The sequence below is a fragment of the Tachypleus tridentatus genome, chromosome 8 (assembly GCF_004210375.1).
Source record: "Tachypleus tridentatus isolate NWPU-2018 chromosome 8, ASM421037v1, whole genome shotgun sequence".
Taxonomy (NCBI): Eukaryota; Metazoa; Arthropoda; class Merostomata; order Xiphosura; family Limulidae; genus Tachypleus; species Tachypleus tridentatus.
This window is the reverse complement of record NC_134832.1, coordinates 7,299,739-7,326,943: the sequence shown is the minus strand read 5'-3', so window position 1 is coordinate 7,326,943 and position 27,205 is coordinate 7,299,739. Positions and strand designations below refer to the sequence as shown.

Here is a 27,205-nt window from a genome sequence, read left to right as displayed (position 1 = left end):
TACAATGACAAAAAAAGATAAATCACAAAAGATACTCCCAGTAAATTCTTAAGCCTTTCTCTCTGTTTCATCTCAAAACCAATATTATGAATATGTTGATTTCTAAAGACGTTTCTGTAGTTTTGGTTACATAGAAAGACACTAACATACACACTACATCCTTTATAGTATGAAGAAAAAACCTACAGCTCAATAAAAATGTGTGTAAAATAAACACTTTTTTTAATGCATAGAACAAAAATAGGCTTCAACTATTTTAAAACAAATGATAATAGTAAATACTGGTAACGGAAAAAAAAAGTCAGTATATCTAAGTGTTGTTAATGTATGGAAAACAAGCCAAAGGCAGTAAACAAATAGCCAAAACTACAGAATATTTATTATAACCATTTAAAATAATTTCCACAAATGTAGAAATGTATGCTTCGTTAGGCATCAAAATATGAGACCTTAGTTTATCAAACAGAGAAAATATATTGGAAGTGCAGAAAGAAATACAAATACATAATAACTACAAGGGTAACATAAGTGGCAGCTAGCCAAATGCAAACACATAACTACAAGGACAACATAAGTGGTAGCTAGCCAAATATAAATACTGTTCTTGCAATTTATTCAGGAAACCTAAAACAAAGTACAACAATAAAATTTCAAATGCATTTCAGAGTAAAAATCCTGACATGAAAAAAAAGTTAATATCCAAGATTTTAGCAACATTATGGAACACTGCAGTATGTAATTTTCTATTCATTAGTATGAACATTAAGTTTCCCTTCATAATTCTGAACTAAATAATAATTTTAACACTCTAAGTTGATAGACCTATTTACAAATGAGATATAGCACTACTGACATTTTATTTTCCTAATCTTTATGCCAATTCAGATATTCAATCAAAAATAGGATCAATGATTAAAATGCACAATAAAAATAATACATGGCCAATAAATAAAATTAAAAGAATTAACATATTTCAGTAGCTTTATGCAACCATCATAAGAAGTAAAAACTTAACATGACAAACAGCCAGTTTTATAGAGAAAAGACTTAACTCATTGTAATCTATCAGGGTGATATGAGAGTTGCACATAAGAAGTCAATGTATCTTTCCAAAATCTTGCATTATCACCAGCTAATCCTTCATCTTTATTGAACAAAGAAAAATTTAATTTACTGCACAAAATTTCTATTGATTCTTTAATATTAAATACAGTTAGATTTATTGTTTCATGCCACTGTATAGAACTTCTTTCAATGTGTTCAGCAAGTGAAAAAATTAGCATATTTTTGTTATGCACATAACATTCATGTTCAATAAGAAGACATTTGAAATTATGTTTACTTAGACCAATATATATTTTATAGCATTCACACCTAATTTAACATATATATAACCTTTTTATGTCTATAATGTTTATTTTTCCTTATCTTCAGTGCTAGGAAGCATTGTTTTAGTTTTGTTAAGTAGTTTAAAAATAGGAATAAAATTACATTTTGTGAATACACTGGCAAACTGGCTGGTTATATCTTGTATACGTTGTAATATTACTGGTATTTTTAATTATATTATCATAAACACTGTTTAATACGTAAAATGCTTAATTAAACCTAAGTTACATTTTCTTTCTATTACATGTTCAATTACATGAACATTATAACTTTATTATTAGCAATGCCTTTTTATCTAATTCCATTAATTTTTCAAACTAGTAGAATTAGAACAATTTTAAATGTTCTGTCTCTGTAAGTACAACAAAGCTGCTAGATATTGAGAAAATTGGTGACAATTTTAATGTGGTTTCCAATAAAGTTGTTTTTAAATAGTTCCATTATTCTTTCTATCAATAATAAGTATGAAAAGATAAAGAATAATCTCAATCAACATCATATGTGAACTGAATAGATTTAGAATGACCAAACACTGTTTAGATGATCAGCAAATGTTCTTAATTCAGTATCTCCAAACCAAGAACATGTCGCTAACAAATCTGATCTGGTAATAAAGTTTTAAAGAAGCATTAATGCATACGTGCATTATCCAGCAGTAAAAGTAATTTTTCTTATAAAATATCCCAATGATTCTTCACTATGAAGACTCACTTTGAAATTCTGCATTAACTCACTTTACCATAGTTTTATAAGTTTTATTTAAAAGTTTTAATTTTGTTAATAATAACAAATGTACAAAGTTAATATAAATCATTAAAAAAGAAAAGATGTACCATTTTTTTCCATTAAAGTAATTTACGACAAAACATTATAAATTAAGGTCCTATTATTTTTTCCAATTTTAATGATGGTTATTTTGTAACATTTTTCATTTGGGTACAATATAAAGTTGTTATTGATTTATTTCTGTAAAAAAGTGAACAAATGCACAATATATATACATATATATATTATTTTTTAAAAGAGACTCAACTGTAATGAAACTTTGTTAAGAACTTTCCATTATGATGTTGGAAAATTATGCAAAGTTTCATCCAAATCGGTTTTAAAACATGGGAAGAGTTTTATGGACAGACAGACATGAGTTGAGATAAGTCATTCAATACAATGATGTAATAAAACAACGTTTAAATGAACCTAAGACTCAAAATGAATTGAATATTAAAGAATCAATAGAAATTTTGTGCTGAAGATAAATGATTATTTGTTATATAGAGATGAAGCATAAGCTGGTGATAATACAAAGTTTTGAAAAGAAATATTGGGTTCTTAGATATGACTCATGTCATCCTCACAAATCACAATGAATTATTTTCTCTATAAAACTACACACCTGTTATGTAGGATTTTGCTCCTGATGATGGTAGCATAAAGCTACCAAAACAGGTAGTCTTTTAATATTGCTCACTCAGCAAAATATAATTTTCACAATGCATTTTAAATATTGTTCCAAATTAAAATTTTAAGATATATAACACAAGTTGCTTTAATTTAATCATTCTAACTTACATATTTTTAATACTATTTTGTACAAACACATCCCCATCCACTTCTGAAATTAAACATAAATATAATAACATACAAATTAAGAAAAATGATGCTGCGTTTAATTTCCGGGTATAATAATAGTTAATTTTAATTAATATTAAAATATATTAGCATTCTTATCTTCATCCTTCTATATTTTGCTAACCACCTTGTTTGACTACACAGACAAACTTTCATTACACTACTATTTTAGCTAGCACATTGACATTTCTGAAATTCTTATTATTATGTAGCTAGCATCATACACAACAAAAATGTTTAATTTTCAGTTTAACTGTCATCCATTGTTTGTTTATGTGGCCAATAAAAAAAAGGTTAAATATCACTTATGTATTTATTACTCTAATTAATGTTTCAGGCTACCACCCTTCCTCAGAAATAATGTAGGCTCTTAAGTGTATGAAGTTTATAACATATTGTGAACAGAACAACATAAGATTTAAACTATGAATTCTATGCCTTAGTAACCATTATAACAATGACTGTACAGTCTAATTATATTGCAATATTTAAATGTTTTGTTTGATTTAATGACTGTGAAAAATTTAGTTAAATTAAGATATAATAACAAACTCAAATAAAAGGTAAATTTAAAACTTCAAGAAACAGTACGAATTATCTGTGTGATAAAATATCAGGAAGGATAAAGTAAACATTAATTCAAGCCATTTGGGTGAAGAGTGCCTAATTTATGAATGGTTGTTCTCTCATGGTGATATCTAATAATCTTTTATCAGCAATATTTAATCAATCTACATATGTAAATTCTAAACAAACTACCAGCCATTTTTACATATATTTTTCTCTAAAAGTGGGTTTTCTCTGCATCACAGATTTAATCAATTTGTTTTCACACAGGTATTTCTTACTGACATGATTTGTCTTGACTGTTTCTATAATAATATTAATATTTTCTTTAAATGTACAATAAATTATTTTTACAAATTTACTTCAGTGGTATACACTTACACATTTTCAATACAATGAAACAATATTATTATTCTTGTAAACACAAATAAGTAATGAAGACTTACTTCAAATGGTCGTACAAGTCAAATAAAGAAAAACAAATATTTATCAACATTTAGTAAATTATTATAGAAAAAATTATGTGGAAGTTTCCTGTATAATTTGATTGAAGGTAATGAACAGGTGCCATAATAATCAATAAGCCAATCTGTCCATACACTTAAATACAAAGGAAGTTCAATCCATTTAAGCTGTACATTAGTCAAACCTAAACAAGAGAAATGTAAGAGCTATATCCAAATAACCCCTTACCTAAATAACCTGAAAAGAGCTTTTAAAATTGGTCAATCTTAAACAACAGTAGAATGAAATAATTCTCAAAATCTTTCATGACTGATTTGGGAGGGGGAGAGTCTTACCTTTCCTTTACTGGAAATATCAAAAGCAGAATTTGTGAAATTTAGTTTCGCCTTCCACTACATATTTACATGTAAATGATTATGCAGAAGCTCTCCACAACCCCAGGTGTAACTAGAACCCTCTCCACATCTGCACTTTTTAATCACCTTGAGACTGCTCATAGGACTTACACCATACATCACTGGAAATGGGTAGTCTGGGTGGGAAATATGAGAGAAGGTAAGTAGCTATCAGAAATACATTTTCAGTTTAGGAAAATGTGAATTTCTAATAAGACAGCTCAGCTCCTTTCACAAAATGGTTAGAATACTGCATTGAACTGGAAATGGGTGAAAAAAATTATCCCTTTAAGAAGCATCAAAAAAAGAAACCATGAGAAAACCAAGTATCATACCCCAATGGGAAATTGCATTTGTAATGAACTTATCATTATACATTTATTTTAATACCTGCAGTTGTTACAGTATAGTTTTCTTTTTTACAAATGACTTACATTCATGATACATAGACAAAAATACAGCATAGTGTTACAACCTTAGCATCTGGTACTGAACATCAGATCAATGGTATATACCAACATCTGCAAAATGCTACTGTCCCACTCTCAAATTAGTAGTATAATTCATAACTCAGGAGGACAGGCCTTCATTCTAGTGGCTTAGAACTGGTAAGTGGTAAGGACACCCATACTCCACTATAAAAAAGGGAGAGAAAATGAATTATGGAGTCCAGAGGACTGCACCACTGGAGACAGTGCAATGGGTGACCATGCTAACGTATTTTGAAAAGTTGAGCTACCATATCAATGGTATCAATTAACCCAAATTTGATGGCATCTGGAATTAAGCATTTGATCCATGGTAGGAAAAGCCTCAATACCACAGAGTATTTGAGGCAGGCAGCAATCTATTTGTTTTACTTGTGTTAACCCTTGTGTAATGGGCTTGGTATAATATAAACAAGTTCGTCTACACATTTGCATATGTTAAATTTTCACTATCAATTTTGATATAATGTGTATCTTCACAAAATTTGATAGACTAAGTAAAGATTACAAGTAATTCCTATACAAAGTCAGATTTTTTAATTGAAATATTTTTCTAAAGATTTGTTTGGGAAAATAAGAGTTTCATTACTAGTCTATGTGTAAAAATCTCAAATACTATTTATGTAATCTCTAAAACCTCCTAAATGCATTTCAAAGGTTTGTTTTCGGGAAGACTATATTTTATGTTATTTTCTATCCTCTACCTATGTGGGACTGTCACTTAATCACATCTTGTAACAATCATGAAAAAATTAGGAAATAAATATAAATTATGCTTTTTTATACTAAAATGACTACATATTATAACACAAGAATACAAATGTTTAGTCTCAGTAGCTTAAGCCTCATAATACTATATATGAATACATATATTTATTATTTTTTATTCAATTCACTTACCAATCATGCCTACCTAAGATTACACAACTTACACTGATGCAGTGTTCATGCACTCAAGCCACGTTATTCAGTAACAAAAAACTAACCTTTAGTTGGATGGTTTGGTGTTTTTTGGTGAAAAGCAACTAGGCAATCTAGTCTACAGCTGTGACAGAAAAACTACAGTAATACAGTTGTAAAGGGCTTTCTTTAGCATAATTGTAATTATCATAACTCGCCAGGAAGACTAACAGGTAAGTTCAAAAACCACCGTTAGTCACCTGAAGTTGGCCTTTCCAGTCCTGGTTTCGAGTAACTTGACATTATGACCATTTTCAGAAAGTAAAGAAATACAAGTTTTAATAGACTTGTAGTGTAATTTTAATTATTATAACTCACCAGGATGACTAACGGGTAGTTCAAACAGCACAGTTAGTCACCTGAATTTGGCCTTTCCAGTCCTGGTTTTGAGTTATTTGATGTTAGAACCATTTTCTAATTTCAAATCGAACTAGATGTACTTTGATTCTTAAAATGGAATCACATTAAAATGGTGTTGTCCTTGAGAGTTGCAACAATGGCAAGACAGTAAAATGTGGCTTATTGTGACAAGAGTGGTACACAAACAACACTTAGTGCATCAGTCCCACATAAAAGAAAACGATAAGCTAAAAATTTGTGACCAATGCGTAGTCCAGTTAGAACAACTTCCTCTTTTCAATTCTCACAGAAGCAAGATGGCCAAAGTCCAATAGAAGGTTTTATATGGATAAGCTTGTTATCACGTTGCTCACTCCAAATCGACTGTCAACTGGCATGGAGCCGAGCCTTGAATACAGGACCATAGTCCATGTATAGAACAGTCAAGGCAGAGATAGTGCCAGAGCAGATAGATCTAACTGCTGTGTCAGCAAACTCTTTCCCGCACATCAGGGAATCACGACATAATGTCTTCGAGTGATCAAACTGCTGACATTGGAAACATCTGAGAGGGTTTGGAATGTATGGCCATACCTTGCAATTAAGAGAACCTGTCTTAATGGTGGCAGGTGGACATGGTGATGTAAATGTCAGAATAAAGACAGTGGTCGACATCATAATTCCATTTCTGCGAGTGGGGATATGCCTCACTGCAAAAACTCCTTGGGTAGAGAAACCAGCGAGAATCTCTGATTCAAGGATGTTCTTCAAATCCCTCTCAACAATAACGTCTCACGACAAATTCAAAGTAGTATAAGGCGTAACCTCAATAGATATATCCCCAATTGCCTTTGAATGCAAGAGGAGTTCACTGTGTTGAGATGTGAATATTTCCACCAATATGTCACCAGAGCAAAGCTTTTTTACGGACTCTGGAGAGCCAGCAAATCCCTCTAGTCTCTTCTGAATGAAAAAGGGAGACATCTTCCCTAAAGGTTTGTCTGAAAGAAAATGTTCTATAAGAAAATGAGGTGCAGGTGTTATAGATTGCTGCTCAGAATCTTCAAGATGTGGTCATTTACCTATGGACTGTTTCTTCACTATTTAAGTTTTTATCTGGAAAATCCATAATAAAAAAAAATATTTTGGTGCCCACTGATCTCACCCACCATGGAGCCCCATGAAGGGATGCAATACAATGTCAAACAAGGACATTAAAGCAACACCAGGGCTTTGTGAGCTCTATACCCAAACACTAGTATCAGATACAATGTCCACAACACCTATTGAGAACATCCAACACTGGTACTTGGTCAACCCTAGTCCAAGTGGACCAGCCGACTGACCCAAGGGGGGCCACCCCAAGGCCGCTCGTCTACAGGAATTCAAGGCCAAAGTGGTGTGTTAGGGATGGACTCCTCAACCACCAAGATCCTCTCCTCCCCTTCACGGGTCATCATGCACAGCAAACACATGGGTGGTTGTTTAGATCCTAGAGGAGGTAAAATGAAAGAACAGAATCTTCCCTGGAAAGTCCCCTCACCACGTACAGGAATTCACACTGAGAAATGACCTTTAGTCTTCCATGTCTTGGCTGTTTCAGTGAACTAGTATTTTGTAATATACAGTCAAATTTTAATTATTATACATTAAATATATGTGCATAGATTATTACTATTTAGAAATAAATTATTAAACTTATTTTTAAAAAATTTAGAACAGTAAATCGAGATGTAAAACAAACAATTATCTCTTCTCACTACAACCTTTGTACTTTGGTTGCTGCTGAACAAAATTTTGCAAGTGAAGAATGTGAGACAATTTTTTTTAAGGTTTTAAAAACACAGATGAATAACCAAAAAGTCATAAATAACTTCACTCATATCACAAAATTTCACTGTATTTTTAAATGTAGTAACTAAGATACTTTTAGATTTTATAAAATATGAATCTTTGAGAAGTCTAAAGAAACAACCTACCTCATTGAAAACCTGGATCAAAAGAACATGGAAGTCTTTTCAAAGATTGAAATGGCAGGTAAAAACCATTCTAGGGACATTTTAAGCTGTAGTTAAGAGTATATAAAGAACCACTTCAAAAAAATGAAAAAGTTGAATAGAGCCACTGTATTTAATTCAGTACATAAGCCATATCTCAGCAAAATAAAAAGCTACAAGGTTCTTATTTTATATTCTGGCTCACCAATATTAGTATTCTGAGTTCCTAATTTGTACAAAATTATAGATTTACTATTTTGATATCACAAACATCTAATTTTAAACACTTCTACATTCAATATTTACTTTTAAATTAAGAAATTAACTCATATATAATATTAACATTTGAATTATAATCTACAATTTCATTGATATAGTCATAAAACATCAGTTCAATAAAATTTTGAATGCAAGTTAACAAACACAATGACATGGCTTTTGAACCCTGACCCATTGCAAAAGGATTAATCCACGAGTATATGGGTCAGGACTGAATACATTAATGAAGCAAAAAGACCACTAAAGAGAATTACTAGCAACCCTATTAAACACCCCATCTCTACAGTGTGCATAACCCAAACCTGTGAAGCAATTAGTTAGCTACAGATAACAATAAAACAGACACACACAACCAACACCTGGTGGTATCTAGAATTGTACACCAGATTCACTGTAGGAAAGGTTACAACATAACTGACATCTAGCATGATCACAGAATGGACTTTACGTTCATCAAAAAAGTAAGAAATAACTGGTCACACAGCACTTGCAACAGAGTAGAATCTACAAACATTATAAAACATTTATAAAGAAAGAAATATTAAAACATAGCCAAGAAAATCAGAAATACAAAGTATAAAAAATTTGACAAATTTACAAGTAAAAACAAGCATGTATGTATAGCAGTATTGTCAATCAAGAAGTGATTAATGACTATAAGTATAGAAAAAGTGTTGATTATAATAAAGGTTGTGTTGCAATTCTATTAGTGGAGAGCTGCTACTGCATAATCACTTGCAATTAGATACACAGAAGTGGGAACTGGAAGTCTAGTGGTGAGCACTGAAAATTTGTGCCAATTGTGAGAAGGTATTGGAAGTGCAAAGTTGCCAAAGATTATAGTTCAATTTTTCTTTTTTTTTTTAATGGCACCTTTAACAAAATTATGTGAAAAACAAACACAAATCAATTTCAAGATTACCTGGTCTCCTTTGTTGTGAATTTTGATATACTTTCTTTCCTTATCTTGATCAGTGATTTCAATATCACCTTTAGCAGATGCTGTGACATGAATGGTCGTACTGCTTTGCTTCTTAGCTATACTGTGTTTTCTTTTCACTCCTTGAAATGAAGAACTATGACCTGAGATGCTTTGACCACTTTTGTCTGTTCTTGACTTATTACAAGAAATATTCAACCTGAAATTAGTAGAGTACAGAATATTGCTTCTATACAGTATGAAAAATATAATTTACAATACCAGAATCTGCACACACACATTCTTCTGTTTCCATAAGTTTTACATGTTGAACATGCTTCCTAAGTTAGAAAACAGCACAAAATGAAAGTAATTAAATATTCTTAAATCCCTTTATCTTTTGTACAGTATGAGTGGAATACCAAATCACTATTTTTGTACTGCTTAGCCATTTAGAGACAGGAAATGCATCATGATATCCCTACTTCTTTTCTTCTTGCAGGGGAAATATTTAATGAAATTGCATGAACTTAAACCATCCTGCTTTATAGTATCTAATTTCAGTTCATATTTTTTATATCATTTTTTATACTATGTAAACTGTTTTGTAAGAAACTTTTAAAAACACAATTCCTTTTATTTTAAATTTCCTTTTTTCTTAATACTGATCATAAAGCTCCTTTTTATATAACAAACCATTTTTAACATGATATTAACATATTTCTTTTGAAACTTAATTTTGCTTTTGCAATAATCATTGCTTCTAACTATATGTTGTAAATAATCACTGCAGAAACCGACAGGAATCTTTCATGGACTTAGGATGACCTTTCGAAATGACATTAGGCCAGGCAAGGTAACAATATTCTTTGTCCAAATCAACTTGCATCTAACAATTTTTTTTTTCAATTTTTCTTGACTTTAAATGCATTCTTTGAACATAATAAATGTAACAATATTCAAAAATAATGATCAGAGACATGCATCAGCTACTGAAATGTTTTGCCATCATCTACCATACTCTATAAACCTAAGCTTACCTGATGTCTTGTCATATAAGAAAATTTGTATAGTTTTCCAACAAATAACGTAACATGAAAACATACTGTGAAGTGAAAAGAAGGCCTATAGGAACTACAAAAAGTTTCCATATCTGGGGAACTTTTATATCTTTTATATTTCCTTTTTAATTCAACTGTTTTTCTTTAACATTTTACCACATAACCATAAATTATTTCTCACACCACTTTAACTCTATACTGAAATAAACAGACTATAATCTGCTCTATTTAAATCATAGTTGTTAACATCACATACAATGAAATAGAAAGAGCAAAAACAACAGGCTATACCAGTAAAATCAGGGAAACAAAAGGAAAATCATATTAAAATATGAACTATGTTTTGGGATGGAAAAAAAAATGCTACTAAAACTGATAGATAATTGCTTTCAAGTAAATTCAGTTTTACTTGTTCACCTGCTTATATCACAACATTTCCATGTAACATTCATCGAAATATAGTCTGACTCGGCACATTTTTGTACTTGTACAGTACACAAACTAGCTTTTGGGCACATTAAAAATGATTAATCTTTAATGCAGGTAACTTTAAACATTCCTGAAAATCCAGATGTAACTTGTACACAGGTTCACGCAAAATCATGACTAATGCTCTAGCCAAGTAAAATCTAACTATGGTATGCCAAAACACAATTCAAACTCCATTTATAAAGAGAGCCTACTATTCTACAAACCCATTTTGCATTTACTAAGCTTCTCTTTTTATAAGCTGTATCTTGAGATTCTTTCATTATTGATACAGAATAATCCAATCCTGACATAGCACAATAAACATTGTAAGTTTGTTTCTGAAGTTACAAGATGGATCAAAGAAATGTTCAAATTAATAGCCAGAAAATACAACTAATAATAGTGCCACCTACCAAATGTTTTCTACAATTCCTCATTGTAGACTGCATGACCTTTAAACAAATAATGTACTTTATATCACCTTTAATGAAAAGTTGATTAAACAATTTAGTGAAAGATCTTTTATTGCTCAATTGGATATATCTGTAAAGTTATTCTTTAAGTGAGTAAAATGACCCTAAAATGTAAAATGTGTACATGTTGTGGCAAATGACATTTAAAAAGTTTTAAAAATACTTCAGCAACAGAGTGAAAGACTTTACAACCCTAAAAGTATTTTTCTAATGTTATGAAGCAAAGAGTTTTAAATATATATCTATTTGAATAAATGACAAAAAAGATATCAATATAAATATTTTTGACAAAAGAAAAAATTTTGATTTTCCAATTTTTGGTTTACCCTCCTTACATAGTAATGTGCCACACTCATCTATTATAAACATTATAAAGTTGCAGTTATTCAGACACTAAAACTTGTAATAAATTACAATATTTTATTAATATTGTTGACATACTGACACAAAAAATAATAGCTAATGGATTTAATTAAGAAATTTTAATCAAAATTATCAAATTATTCTATACTAAATGCAAAAATGTATTAAAAGAAAAAGAAAGTAAAATAGGAGAAATTTTACCAAAAATTATTTTTAGTTAAAAATAAAGTAATTTAAGAACTTGGCAAAACTTTATGCAGATGTACATCTTGAGCCGCATATAAAAGCACGACAGTCACAGTAAACTATCATTTTACTGATCTCGTGTTAAATTAGTGCCTCTACTATATTGGGGGAAGGAATGCTAACTTCAAGTGGCAAGTTTTACCTTATTTTTTATTTTGTTTTTTTATTTTCCATATTTTTATGTTCATCTTTTCCTTATTCTTATTTTAACTCTGTGACTGACTACCTTCCCACAACGGTCTGCAGGCAGTGAAGGGTAACATATTGGGTTGAGGAATAATTCGTGAGCGTTTTTTCAAGTTAAAAAAATATATACATAAATGAAATGCTTTTGCAAAATATTTCATGTCATTTGGTAGATAAATTTTTGCTCTAATAGATGGTGTGTTTGATTTTCATATGTCTTTAATTTTTGCTTTCATTTTCAGCTCATTAAATGGAATGTCAAGTGGACAAAATCGAGCATTTTCGACACCATCTGCTTTTCGCATTTACTTTCTTGCAATTTCGTTTAAACCAATGCATGCTATATACCTAGGTATTACATGAAATAAAGTATCATAATAAATGTTTTGGGTGTAATGTGTTCATGCATTGAAGTATTGTATAGTCTTGCATGTAATGCTTGAATAAAGTATTTAAAAACGCTCACGAATTATTCCTCAACCTAATAGATGTGAAGTGTTGTGGGCTTCAGCACCCACATCTCACTCTCCTCATTTCTAAATTTCTAATCTTCTAATGTGAGACAAGCGAATTGGAGGATAAAACTGATAGATGGTGTATCCTCACTGCAATGTGGGATCTACTTCTTCAGTCATCTCTAAAACCTAGGATCATTTTATAATCCCACATTGTAACTTGTACCCTAGAATCTTTTTTAAAAATATGCAGCATATTTTGTTTAATTTTAAATGTGTTTTGTTCATGGCTTAAAAATTTATGGTTATTATATGTATATATATAATCCATCACTAACACCATGTAACACAAATTTTGTTCCCGGATAGTATGTGCTATTTCTTAATTGCTTATGTTGCAAAAGTACAGAAAATGGTCATTATTCCCTTCAAACTTTACTTGTGTAACCTGGATATTGAAATGAAGAAATTAACCTATTCTCTATGTAAAAATGGGAAAATTTGCACATTTTCATTTGCATAATGTCTGAATAAAACAACATATGAATCAAGATTTACATGTATTTATACTAAAGTTATACAAAAATGTTTAGAAGTGAGTAGTTTATTGAGATTGTACTGTCCAATCAAAACAATCTGGTGACATGTATATAAAAAGTGCACAATTTATGCAAATATAACTTTTCAGGATAATTATTTTGCAATATAAACCACAAAAATAATCTAATTTTATTTTGAGTGTAAGCAAGATGATTTAATAATTTTGAAAATAAACATGATACAACCAGCAGTTATGAAATTAAAGTGTCTTTTTACCCAATATTACAAGCTGTTAATTGCAGAATTAACCTTAGTTTCAGTTAACACATGTATCTTTATCTGTATAATTATTTTGAGTAGTGCAGTCCTTAATAAAAATGTATTTGTTAATGATGAGAAACCCACTTGAAATAAAAATGTATCTCAGAAAAGCTGGTATGAGTATTAATGCTTTTATTGATAAGCAGAGAACAATGTTTTCACCTTCCTAAATCATCTTCAGGTTAAGAAAGAGAGTTTGCAAGTGACTGTTGCTGGACACATCTAAGGGATGAGGGAATAAATGGATACGGGATGGTAGAGGACGTTACAGTTGGATGTTAGGTAACTAATTAGTATAGATATAGAGGTGTTCCTTATATTGGTTTAGTTTTGGTTTTAGTTGTTGTATAAGTAGGGCTTCTTTCATTTTGCATGTGTTTTTATTTGTTTCCCTACTTAATATCTGGATGTTTTCTATTGTTATGTTGTGTTTATTTAACTTGCAGTGTTCAAAAATGTGTGAAGGTGTTTTTTTTGTGTTCTTTGAATCTAGTTCCCATTTTTCTGCTTGTTTCTCCAATATAGAAGTTATGGCAGTTGTTGCATTGTATTTTATAAATTATGTTGTTGTGTTTGTCAGTGTAGTTTTTACATAGTATGAACCCCAACATTAAGTTCAACTGTGAATGGGAAAAAACTAACCAAATAGCATTTCTTAACCTCAAAGTCACTAGAACTGATACACAATTCAAAACAGAAATCTACAGAAAAATCACCCATACTGGATTATACATTCCCTGTGACTCAGTACACAAAACAAAAACTCAACATATTAAGAAACCAAATAAACACAGCCACAAAACTAAGCTCACCCAATAAAAGTAACAATGAAATCAACAAAATAAAACAACACTTCATCAATATCAACAAATTTCCTCAAAAAACATGAAAAAATTATATGCATACACCTAGACCAGCAACAAACAAACAATAAATCCCAAGATATAACAAACTACAAAACCTTATATTGCTGCATACCATATGTTCCTGACATCAGCGAAAAAATAACCAACATTTGGAAAAAACTTAAAAAACACAACATTCCAGTAAACATCAAATTTATTCAATAACCAGGTAAAAAAGTAATGAGACAGGATGATCCAAAAGATCAAAATGAATGATCTATTAGTAATGTAGTGACCACTGAAGAGACCATATCTCAAAAGAATGAGAGGCTCAGGGGATACCCATATCCCTTAATGAAGATAGAACCATCTGGACAGAAGGAGAATGAGACAGGATTTAATGACTCTTTTCTTAGCTTGAAGCCTGAGAGAGATTGGTTGAGTAAGACTTAAACAAGTATTGAAAAACACCACCAAAAGGGACGAAATACTGCATCAATGACAAAATTATATTTTTTTCAATCTGATAAGGAAGCCCACTTTAGTGACTTCTGAAAGGAGAATTTGAAAGTGTTGTTCTGCTAACTGACAGGATGAGGCCAAAAGGAGGCAGTCATTTATATAATCATGTGTGCATAGGCCCAAGAAATGCAGGTGAAGAGAAAAAGCTCAAACAACTCTGCAGAAGATATAAGGTGCTCACACAAGACCAAACGAAAGAGCCCAGAACAGTAGCAACTGACCCTTGTGCACAAACCTGGAAAGCCCCTAGGAAGATTCTGTTATAGGAATATGGAGGTAAACATTGGTAACATAAAACTTGAAAATTTAGTGTCCTGGCACAAAATGCCATAATAAGGAGAGAAAAGATTCCAGAGTCAAGATATACTGATGATTGGATGCTAATTTCCTGTCTTCTCGTGTACCACAAATAAATGGCAATAAAATCCCTGAGGAATGAGATAAACCCTTTATACTGTCTTTTTTTCTTTTTACTAATAATTCTCTTATGGCCTGGGAATGGAGCTCCATTCACCATGGATCTGTGAAGGTGAAAAATCAAAAGGTTGAGCAGACAGTTATGGAAGTTATATAAATTTAATGACCAACCCTGAAACTAGGACCTGTAGTACCCATGGATCTCTGGTGAAAGTGCTCCAAATGTCCAAAAAGTTGGATAGTCATTGGTCCATTTGAACCAAAGATCCTCAATAACACAGATGAACTATATTATGGTAACCAACAGACCTGGGAACCATAGGAGGGGTTCGTGAAACAACGTCAGTCATTATTCTCAAATTAGAATCAGAAAGACAAGGAACCAAGGACAAAAAAAAAGAAAGGAAACAGGAGGTACCAATTCTGGATTCTAACATCTTTGGAATTTCAGCAAATAACATGGGATGGAGAAAAAAGAGCTTCCTTTAACTCCCTGAAGGTAGAAGATGATAAATGAACAACAAAGTGCCTCTACCAAATTAAATCCCAACAACAAATCAACCAGGAAACTAAAAAAAGAAAGAAAGAAAGAGGACATTCTGACTGAGGTAAACATCAGCAAAATCCCTAACTCATCCTAAAGAAATAACACATAATAAAAAAAAAAGAGCTTCCCATAACTTCCTGATTGCAGATGTTAAATGAGCCCTTTTTACCAAAGCATCTCTACCAAACAAAATCCAACAAGAAATCAACCAGAAAACTAAAGAAAGAACAAAAGAAAACAATCTGACTGAGGTATACATCAGCAAAATCCCCAACTCATTCTCAAACTGCCAAAGGGAGTGTTGATAAAATTGAAGTAAAAGTTAGATTGAAGATATTATTTCAGAACAGTTACAAAAGTAAGATGAATGTGAGAAAACTGATCTGTTTAAAGTGATCACAAGGTTCCAATCTAGAACCCTACAGGTCCAAAATGGGGGATTCATCTGTGAAAATCTAAATAGACCTTTCTCCTGGTGATAATACGCCAAAATAAAATGATACAATAAATGATGGGGACAAGACACAGCTATCCCATCACATAACTAAGCAGCAAAACTCCCAGCATGAACAGCAATATCATGAGTAGGAGATACACCAAGTAGTCACTTGCTTTCCTTTCTGCTAACAAGGAAGGACTACAGTCAAATGCAGTAGGAGAGACCAGAGTAAACAAGTGAAAAAAGGATGTGGAGGTGGATGCTCAAAATGATCCTCTGTTGAGGCTGACCTAGTAAAAGAAGGAGTCAGTCATGCCCAGATCACTTGGAAAAGCCACCTCAAAACATCCCAGAAACACACCCTTGGTCCATATATATATATATATATCCATCTTGCAACAAATCATATCACAGACAGCTTCAACTGTCGAAGAGAAGAAATCTAGTTGACCTCTGCAGTGGAACTACTAACTTAGGAATTCATACCTGACAATAAGTTTGATTTTGTTAAATAATGTATAATTATAATAGAAAAGGTAATTGTAGAAATGCTGACCATGATAAAATTCACATGCTGAAAGTTTTTTTGAGAAAAATTGGTTGCATTACTGGAAGTACTACTGTTATATAGTACCAAAATAAAGGGTGCATTGAAGTTAATGGAGAAATTTGCAAATTAGAATTTGCCTAAGGCATTTGAGTGGGGTATAAAAGATTGAAGCAAGTGTTCTCAATGCTTAGATGATCAAGAAGTGGAAACCTTGGATATCACAAAATAGCTATAGAGTCAGTGGATAGTCAGTATGTTTTGAAAGAACCATTTATTTACGCTTATGAGAATATGATAGATATACTGAAAAATGAACACTCACACATTTATAAAACCTATCAGCGACATAATCAGCATTAATGGCCCAAATGCATCTGTCAATGAGAGCTGGAAACGTATCTGTAGAATCTCCCTACATATTAGACACACACTGCAGAGGTCCTCTAAAGAAACACAATAATTTCTAATATTTGTAGAAACATTAACATCAGAATTCATTAAAAGTTAATAGAATGACTTTCAACCAAAAAATTTGGCTTATGGCTGGAAAGCAGGGCTACGCTTATTCTCTTAAGGAATGCACAACAAATCACATGGTTATGTTTAAAGCAAAAAGTAACTCAACAAGGAAATGCTTCCTATTTCAGAGAAAAGTCTATCTGATATGGATAGTGAATAGGCATTTACTTACATACGTTTGCAGTTCAGATTATGGTTTATTTTAAGGTTCATTCTAATTCGGTAACTTTGAATCATATCTCAGAAAAAATACTAATACACAAGATTTCTCAATTCAAAAGACAAACAAAACTTAAAATAATCCAATTTTAATTCCATATTTTATAAGCAACTTTAGGCATAAAATAAACATTGACTTTTTTATTTTTGCTGTCAGAAAACAGCAAAAATTGTTTTGCTGACACAATGATTGTTTACTAATCATGATTTACATACTGGAAAAAAATAACAGTTAATGAAATTCCTAAATTAAAAAAATTACAAAATTTAGCTCACATTTGATATGCAGATTCAGGTACACAATAAACACTGAACTCTTTTGGTTTTTTAGGCCACAAAAATTATTTAGTTGATACCAATGACTGTGTACCAGATAAAAAAAAAATAATAATCACAATTTCAAAAATAAAATAAAGGATTATATATAAAACTGGATGTCTATCAAACTGTAACTATACTACATATATTGTTGGACAACATATCTATCTTTAGTGTAATATAACACAGTTCATTATTTTTCTTTAAAAAATCATTACAAGGTTTTATTTTATTGCCACATAAAAATTGTTATTAAATCTACTATCAACTATTGTTACTTAAACTAAATATTTCATGAAAAATCTCCTCCTAATTATTTTGTTTTTATTACATACTATTATAAAAAACATGATTAAGACAAAATATATAGCTAAAAACAATAATATGTTGATGTTCTGCAGTCTTTTTGAACATGTGCATGCATGTGTGCTGGCCAAAATCTTAAGGCCAATAAACATTAAGAAAAAATATGCATTTTGCATTGGTAGACTCAACCACTTATTTGAGTAGAGCTTCAAAAGATGAAAATAAGAATAAAAAACGTTTTTAGCATTTAATAGGGAAAATGTCAACACTATGAAATTAGCCTAAATACTAGCTGGTCAAAAGTTTAAGAAGTCCTAAATAAGGTAGGAAATGCCCAACAAAAGGTCTCAGTAGCGAGTTGCAGAGCCGTCATTGTGAATAATTTCAAAACTTCACTTTGGCATGGTCAATACAAGCGTTTGTAGAAAGCTGGCTGGAATGTTATTTCTAGTTGTGAAGATGGCTTTGTGAAGATCATGCACTGTTTGGAATCGATATTCATTTCTATAGAATTTCCTTGCCATCCACCCCCAAACATTTTAAATGGGGTTCAGTTTGGGCGAACACGTTGGATGGTCCAAAAGAATCATGTTATTTGCCATGAAAAAGTCCTTTGTCCTGCAGGCATTGTGGATTGCAGTGTTGTCCACTCATTTCCATACAATCAAGAGCCTTCAGTCAATAAGGATGCTCTCTCCAACATGCCAACATAGCTAGCTGCTGTTTGATGCCCCTGTATAACCTGAAGCTCCATTGTTCCATGGAAGGAGAAAGCACCCCAGTTCATGATGGAACCTCCTCCACTGTGTCGTGTAGAAAATGTCTCTGGTAGGATATCCTTATCGTGCCAGTAATGTTGAAAACCATCTGGACCATCCAGGTTAAATTTTTTCTCATCAGAGAAGAAAACCTTTTTCCACTTTTCTACATCCCATGTTTGGTGCTTCTCAGCAAAGTTTAACCGAACTGTTTTGTGGTGTGGAAGAAGACGTGGCCTTTGAAGACGTTTACGGTTTTTAAAGCCTTTCTCTCGTAGATGCTGTCTTATTGTTCTTGAGCTGCATTCTGCATCTATAAGGGCTTTAATCTCGTTCAATGATCAGCTGGTGTCTTGCCAGACAACCGGTCGAATCCTCCTGCTTAACTCCGGAGAAATTTCCTTGGGCTGACCACTTGAAATTCTGGTTCCATATCCCTCAGGGTCTTTTAAGAGATTTGCAACAGCAGTTTTACTAGGCCCAATCTCACCAGCGATGGCACGTTGAGAGAGACCTTGCTTTTGCAGCTCGACAACTCTGCTATGTTCAAACTCTGTCAACTTTTTAGCCTTTGCCATCTTTTTACCCAATGTAACACGGGAGATGTCAGTGGGAGATGTTGAAAATGCTAATGCTTGAACACAAATGACTAAATTTCGTTACATGTTTACTGATTAATACTTCATTTTAGTAGGGTCTTAAACGTTTGACCAGCTAGTAGTTAAGCTAATTTCATAGTGTTCACATTTTTACTATTAAATGCTAAAAAAGTTTTTTATTTTTATTTTCCCTTTGCGTATTTTTATCTTTCGAAGCTCTACTCAAATAAGTGGTTGAGTCTAACAATGCAAAATGCATATTTTTTCTTTATGTTCATTGACCTTAAGATTTTGGCCAGCAGTGTATATACACATTACATTATGTATTACAATTTCAAATTACCTAAAACTGAGTTAAATTGCAATTTAGAAGTCAAACAAATGATGATATGTATTAAATCTCTATTTACCAATAAGACTGATACACACAGTTTCTTTTTTAATACAAATATATTTCAATATACAAATCACTTAACAGTGAGCTAGCTACTTCTGCATTTTTCTTTCTTCACTGATCATACACCAACTTATTCCACCACTTAGGATATATAATGTTCTGTAAAAAATACTAATATCCAATGTCAAACCACTGAAGTTTAATGACTTGTGATTTTGAAAACATTCCAGGTCAAATATATGAAGTTTCCAATCATTAAGCATTAATCACATTTATAGCTTCCAAGGTTTATAGCACGCCAACTACAGTAAACCAATAATATACACTGTGCCTTAGCAATGTCATGTTGGTTACATTTAGAGGCACAAAGAGAGATTCTACAAATTTCAAGCCTGCATAACAATACAGATGATTCATCAGTGTTTAAGTAAACACATATAATGTTGTTCTTACACTCAAAAATTTTCTACAACTTTAGTAAATAGACAAGAGTTTCACAGTAAAGGCTTAACAGTACAAGTTATATACACTTTTAAATACAAATTTAATTTGAACAAACATTGATACTAAAACAGAGACATGATAGTAAATCTGTCACAACTAGTTATACAACTGTATACATAATCTGATATAAAATGATAAGAAGCAATAACTCACACAAAAACAGAACTTAACCCTAGTACACTGGTGAAATTTAAAAAAAGTACCCTTTTCTTATCAGTCTTTCAAGCTCACCAGCTTTGGAAGACAGTATTTCAGAATCAGATCTGTACTTTCTTACTTCCTCCCTAGTTGAGGAAACTAATGATGAATTTATGTCCAAAAGTTTCTGAAGGTCAGATACCTACAGTACAATAGTCAATATATTACATAATATGAAATCTAGTTAAAATGTGAAAACCAGAGCTTATTACCTAATTAAGCAAAAAATTATGTTCAAAGAGAGATATACAGAAAACTTACTGCATCAAGAGTTTTAGTAATTAAAACTCTGTAGTTAGAAAATAAACATTAATATATATCTGCATTTAATGATGGATAAGATACATTATATGTAACTGATAATTATAAAAACAGCTGGTTGATTTACTTATTAGATATAATCAATTACCTATGAGAAGAAATTACACTGATCAGTCTCACTTATAATAAGTTAATCAAAATTAGTTTTTGATGATCATTTTGTTAATTATTCTAACAACTAATTAATTGAAATTATGATCAAACCAAATGTCACAAAAATAATCAACTAACTGAAATTAATGCTTTTAATTATTCCAATAACAACTTAATTCAACCTATAATTAACTGTCAAGAAAATAGCAAATCAAAATAAGGGTTTCTGATTATTACAATTTTAACTCTTTCACAAGTTCAGTATAATATACACAAGTATTTATAACTATAATTTTTAATTCAGTATGCACACTTTCACAAAATATCAGATTTTAATGAAGTTATTTTACTAACAATTTTTTGTAAAAATTGAGTTTGTTTCACAACTAGTCCGAATGGGAAGTGATTTTCATGTTATGATTAAAAACTATTCTTCATCACAAAAAACTCAAATATTTGAGTAATCTCTAAAACCTCCAGAATTCATTTCATACATTTGTTTTTAACTATAGCAGTCCATAAATTTAACCAACCTCATAACAGTCACATAAAAATGATAAAATATATATAAATTATGCTTTTTTTTCAATTATAAAATAACTAACAATTATAAAGCAAAAATATAAATCTTTAGTCCAATATATCTAAATTTCATAACATTATACATTTATGTATATTAATTATTTTTATTATATTGGCCTTCCAGTCATGCCTGGCTAACATTACAAAAGTTACACTCATGTTACTGAATTCAGTAGTATAAGTGTGATCTTTAGTCTTTACAAAGTGACCTGTCTTGGCTGTGTTTTAGTGGACTAGTATCTGGTTACAGTCATATTTCAATTATTATATACTATACACACAAGAATATTTATTGTCAAATAAGTTCTTAAACTTATATTTCTTAAAACATAGAATGGCAAATATAAACAATTATATCTTCTAATTACAGTGACCTTTACAGTTTTCTTAACCTGAAGATGACCTAGGAAGGTTGAAACACTGTTCTCTCCTTATCAGTAAAAGTGTTAAAGCCCATACCAGCCATTTACTGAGATACATTTTTACTTCAAGTGAATTTTTCGTCATCAAGAATTTGAGTTCCTCATTCATACGAAACTATACACTTGGTATTTTGACAAAACAAACATCTACTTTGAACCAGTGCTGCATACAACATATCACATGACTCACAAAAATTGATATTTATGTTAATTTAATATTTGACTTTAAATTATGTAATTAACTATATAATCTACAGTTTGGTACTTAACTTACTGGCATAAATTCATAAAATATTAGTTCAATAAAATTTTGAATGCAAGTCAACAAGCACTATAACATGGCCTTTGATCCATGGTGATAGAGGTAAGCTATTCCAACTATCCTAGTAAATAAATATTGCCACCAAACTGTCTTGTCCTGTCTTCATTATAGCAAAGTTACTAAGGTTATCTGACACAGACACTAATCTATAAATGTTTACTAAAGGAAAAACAAGTGGCTAGCAAAACCTGTAACCAACCCTTTTTTCATTCTTTCTTTTTCAACTACACATTTTTCTTTTTTGCTTCTTCGTATCATGGTTTGTGGAATACTGTACTAATCAATGAATCAAATATAATCTATTAATGGATCTATTAAATAATCAATTACCAAATATCATTAAATGCCCATCTACAATTAAAATAAAGTTATAATTCCTTAAAATTTGTTTGACACAATCACACATGACAAATTCAGAAACTTACAGGGTCTCACTAATTTTCACATCATTTGCTATAAAACTACCTGTTTAAATCATCAACGAGTATCAACATCTCATAAAATTACACAACACAGCAACAGTTGTATCAGATGTGAATAATGCTAAATTAATTCAAAATATATCATAAACTGCATACAATTTTAGCATAAAAGATATCCTTTGTGGGTATGGAAATTGAGAGACTATCTTTCAATATATCTACCCTAAATACCCTACACAGACACATATGCACATAATACTTATGCTCATTTCTTACATTATAGTAATACTAGAAAGCTTCAAATGATTAGCATATTTTGAATTTTTAAAAATGAAAAACAGTAATGTGACAATGTAATGGGCTGTTGTATCTGCTACATGTGTAAGCTGTAGAAAAGCTGGGTGTAGTAGAGCACTTTACTAACTACAGTTTTGTACTCTTTGAGAACTTTCATATATTTTAGAAAGAAATAGAAATGAAAGAAATTAAACATAACGTACTATACATTGTGCTTTATATCATACAATTGATTGTTTATCAAATAAGAAAAATTTACAATATTTAACATTTTCCTAATTTGAAAGTGTATTTCTACTAGATTTCACACCCCACATACATAAATGCTATTTCTCTCAAATGTCTCTCTAAGAGATTTGCATGCCAGTAGTTTTGAATTACCTCTTACCTATATTTATGTGCTTAACAAGAACTGCAATGGTGCATTATGACATCATGCAACAACAGACCTCCACAACCTCCATGCATATTAACTCCCTCTATGCACTTGCACTTGAGATAATTTCATTCTCTAATGAAGAAAAGGTGCACTAGAAGTGGAAGGTCAAGTGGGAATGTATGTAGAAATTGGTATATAATAAATACATTTCCAAATTATGAAAATGTTAACTTCTCAGAGGATAACTCACCTTCCATGCAGAAATATTATAATCTCACACTGAAGTGTTGGAATGGTTTGTATAAAAGTTTACCTTGATGAGTTCCTTCCAGAAAGCACCCAATAGAAACCTCATAGAGTGTGACACTCAATAGCAGAGGTACACACTGGTGGAAGATCATATCTTGTCTCATACAGGGTATATTTTATGCCTGGAAATTAAAGGGGTGAAGAAGCAAAAGAGCCCAAAGTGTTGCAAGAATAAACAAGCACCTGCACACAACTGGTTGCCAAGCCAATATGTGCAATGTGGTTAGGGTGAGATCAGACTTAATGACATATACTACTTTGACTATACTGCACAGACTTTGGCAGCAGCAGAAGGATACAGTAGCCGTTTGAGAGGTGATCCAGAATACAACGGAAGTGTCACCAAAGACTTATTTATCACTGTATTGTCCTAAACCCTACATATGAAGATTCTCCATGAAACACCACTCTAGCAGCTGGAAATCAGTAAGTGGAAAGGATCTCTTATACTTCACTTGAAGAAGAAATGGGAGAATTAAATTTAGGTAAATTCAGAAAAAGGCCCAGATTCCCACTGGACTATTACATGGAAAGATCTTTTGTTGAAAATAGTGTAATAGGTAACTGCGAAAACCTATTTTTAAAAGCCAGCAGTTATTTATTAGTTAAGTAGCTTAGTTAAGCCTCAATACATTTATACTAGTATAATTTGTCTACTTTACTACTAATTAAGTTATTCATCTCACCTTTTAACAGTTGGAATGCTAACAATAAGAGGTAAGATTGCCTTATTTGTTTTTGGTTTTCTCTTATCTTAACTTTCTTAGCAGAGGAGTAACTTTCCCAAAACTGCCTGCAGGCAGTGAAGGAAAACATTTAGCTCTCTTAACTTATTCTTATTTTTCTAATTTATTTTATGTTTATTCTTCTTTCTTTAACATGTGAGACCTGGGAATGGAGATTAAGACTGGTGGACAGCGTACCCTCACCACAATGCGAGTCCTACTTTTCCTGTTACTTCCAGAACCCAGGGCACACTTGTATATCACATTATAGCCCATGCTGTGATCTTTTAATTTATGAAGTAATTTTTTTATAATTTTTAGTTGCGGTTGAGGCTTTTTATAATACACATAAATATATACTAATAAAATTATTATTTCAACTTAAACAATATATGAGATAATATTATAAAATATCAATGTCACTTTAGTTTTTTAATTTTTGAAATTACAACATTAAAATTTCAGAACTTTAAAGCATATACATTCAAATTGAATGCATGTTTGTAATACTTGCTATTTCTTAATACTATCCAGCTTAATGAATAAAAGTACATAATAACATTACACTCACTTAATATTTTATACATAAGTAATCCAGAAACCATACTAGATTACAAATATATAGTGAACTATTAAATATATAAGAAAAAACTTTCTACCAGAAACAAAAAAGAATAAATAATATAAACTGGTAGTAATATTTAAAAGCATACTGGAAATTTGTCCTGCTTAAAAAGAACAACTTTTTTTTTCCTGCTTACAAATTCTCATTACTTCAAATTTCAAACAACTGCCAGTTGAAATAGCCAAAGATATTTCACAGGCCTTGTAATGAGGACATGTTTAAATGATTACTGTCAGCTTATCAAACTATCTTAAATAGTTACTTTCATTAAATATTTATATAAAGTACATAGCTCTTATTATTGAAGATAACAAAAGTTGAGTATTTTTATATCATTTCCTACATGTTTCAAGAGTTGTACAGCTAAATGGTTAACAACAACAACATATAAAATAACATTATCTTAATTCCAAAAAGGAATGATATTAAAGACTAGTTTCAATGTTGATACTAAATCTATGATGTGCATAACATTTTAACTACTTCTAAAATTACTTTTACATATTTATCACTAATAAATCTCTCAAAATACTGTTTGCAAAAGAAATCTTTTTATATAAGAAAAACAAGTTGACTATAATAATTTTATTTTTCATATGATTTTGACACTACAAAAACATATGAAACCTCCGAACTATTGGTATAGAAATGTTTGTTTCGACTAAGATGATTCTAAAATGCAAGCCTTATAACTTACAATATACTAATATATAAATAAAATGTTTTACCATAAATTATCAAGATTACCACCAGTTAAGAAGTAATTTTATTATTTTAACATTAAAATGATGAAAAATTAAATACAATGACTGGTAAGTTTGCTAAGAAGCAGATATGAGAAATTACAAAAAAAAACACTTTTATTCTGCTTTTCCAGGACTTTTAAGTGTACAAGTATTGATGAAATACACATTCATCTAACTATAAACACTCAATGTACATTAACAAAACTGCATTTCTTTTATCTCCTATTGTATTTCCATAAAGTTATCTTAATATACTAACACAAGTTAAACTGAAAGTTAATGTACTTTTAACATTTACAGCAAATATAATATTTTAAAATTTGTGCTTTGAACATGTAAATTTTATATAAAAAGACGTAAAGTTGAAGTTTATTTTTATTTTAATACAATTCTAAAAGTCTCCTTAGTAACTGCAATTTTAAAGAATATATAAAAATATGTTTACTACCTTCATTACATACACAGTTTCAAATTCCTCTCTGTTCATCTTGATTTGTTTTTCATATTGTTCCCGCAGTTTCTGTAAAGCCTCTGCTAGCTTTCGTTCATACTGATATTTTTTCTGAGCATCAGTCTCTTCAATTTCCATCTGTTGAATTGGTTTTGCCTCTAAGTTTAAAGTGCAATAATTAAATGATTTGTGAAATTGAGTCTATAGTTTTTGTTGTTGTTGTTTTATATGAGTCACCTTCAAGGCAAATTTTACGGCACAAAGTAACTAGGTTATCTGTGCCAAACATCTGGTAAAAAGTTAAAATTAAAGTAAAATTATTAAAATTTGTAAAAAGGAATTAAGGTAAAACAAAACAAAGTTTAAGTTTTGAATTAAAATCATAAATAGCATTAAATCCAATTTTTATATCTAGTTTACAGTTGTAAGAGGTAGGTTGGTAGGTAGGTATTTCATGTTTACTGGCACAAAGCTACAAGGCTATCTGTGCTTAACAAGATGTAGTACACTATAATGGTATTTGGAAATGAAGGTAAAAATATGTAAAATTAAGACCTGCCAGGAAGACTGAAGCATTAAGTCAAAATTTGCTGTCAGTCACTTAAGTTGGCTTTTCCAATCCCAGGTTCAGGTCCTTCTTCTTCTTCATGTGTCAAATCTGCGGCAGACATCGACGACCATGGCATGCCAGACTTCTCTGTTGTCAATCCTCCTTATCAACTCGATGTTGCTCATTGAGTTCTTGGTGACATAGTTATTGAGGCTGTCGATATATTTAGTTCTTTGACACCCTCTGCTTTTCCTCCCTTCTATTTTTCCACATAGCATCT

At 31.0% G+C, this 27,205-nt stretch overlaps 1 protein-coding gene across 2 annotated transcripts; it reads right to left on the bottom strand.

Moving 5' to 3' along the window:
* Positions 1-237: 237 nt before the first annotated feature.
* On the bottom strand, positions 238-27,205 carry LOC143258476 (lamin-C-like). Of its 2 annotated transcripts, none has more exons than XM_076517505.1 (6): positions 26,931-27,205; positions 26,373-26,513; positions 20,715-20,823; positions 17,186-17,306; positions 9,431-9,647; positions 238-624 (listed from the first exon to the last, which is right to left on the bottom strand). In XM_076517505.1, the coding sequence occupies exons 1-6, from the start codon at positions 26,949-26,951 to the stop codon at positions 616-618; spliced, it is 618 nt and encodes a 205-aa protein (XP_076373620.1). In that variant the 5' UTR covers positions 26,952-27,205; the 3' UTR covers positions 238-615. The 2 variants fall into 2 exon arrangements, with proteins under 2 accessions (XP_076373620.1, XP_076373621.1); XM_076517506.1 differs by having other exon boundaries at positions 300-624; positions 26,373-26,533.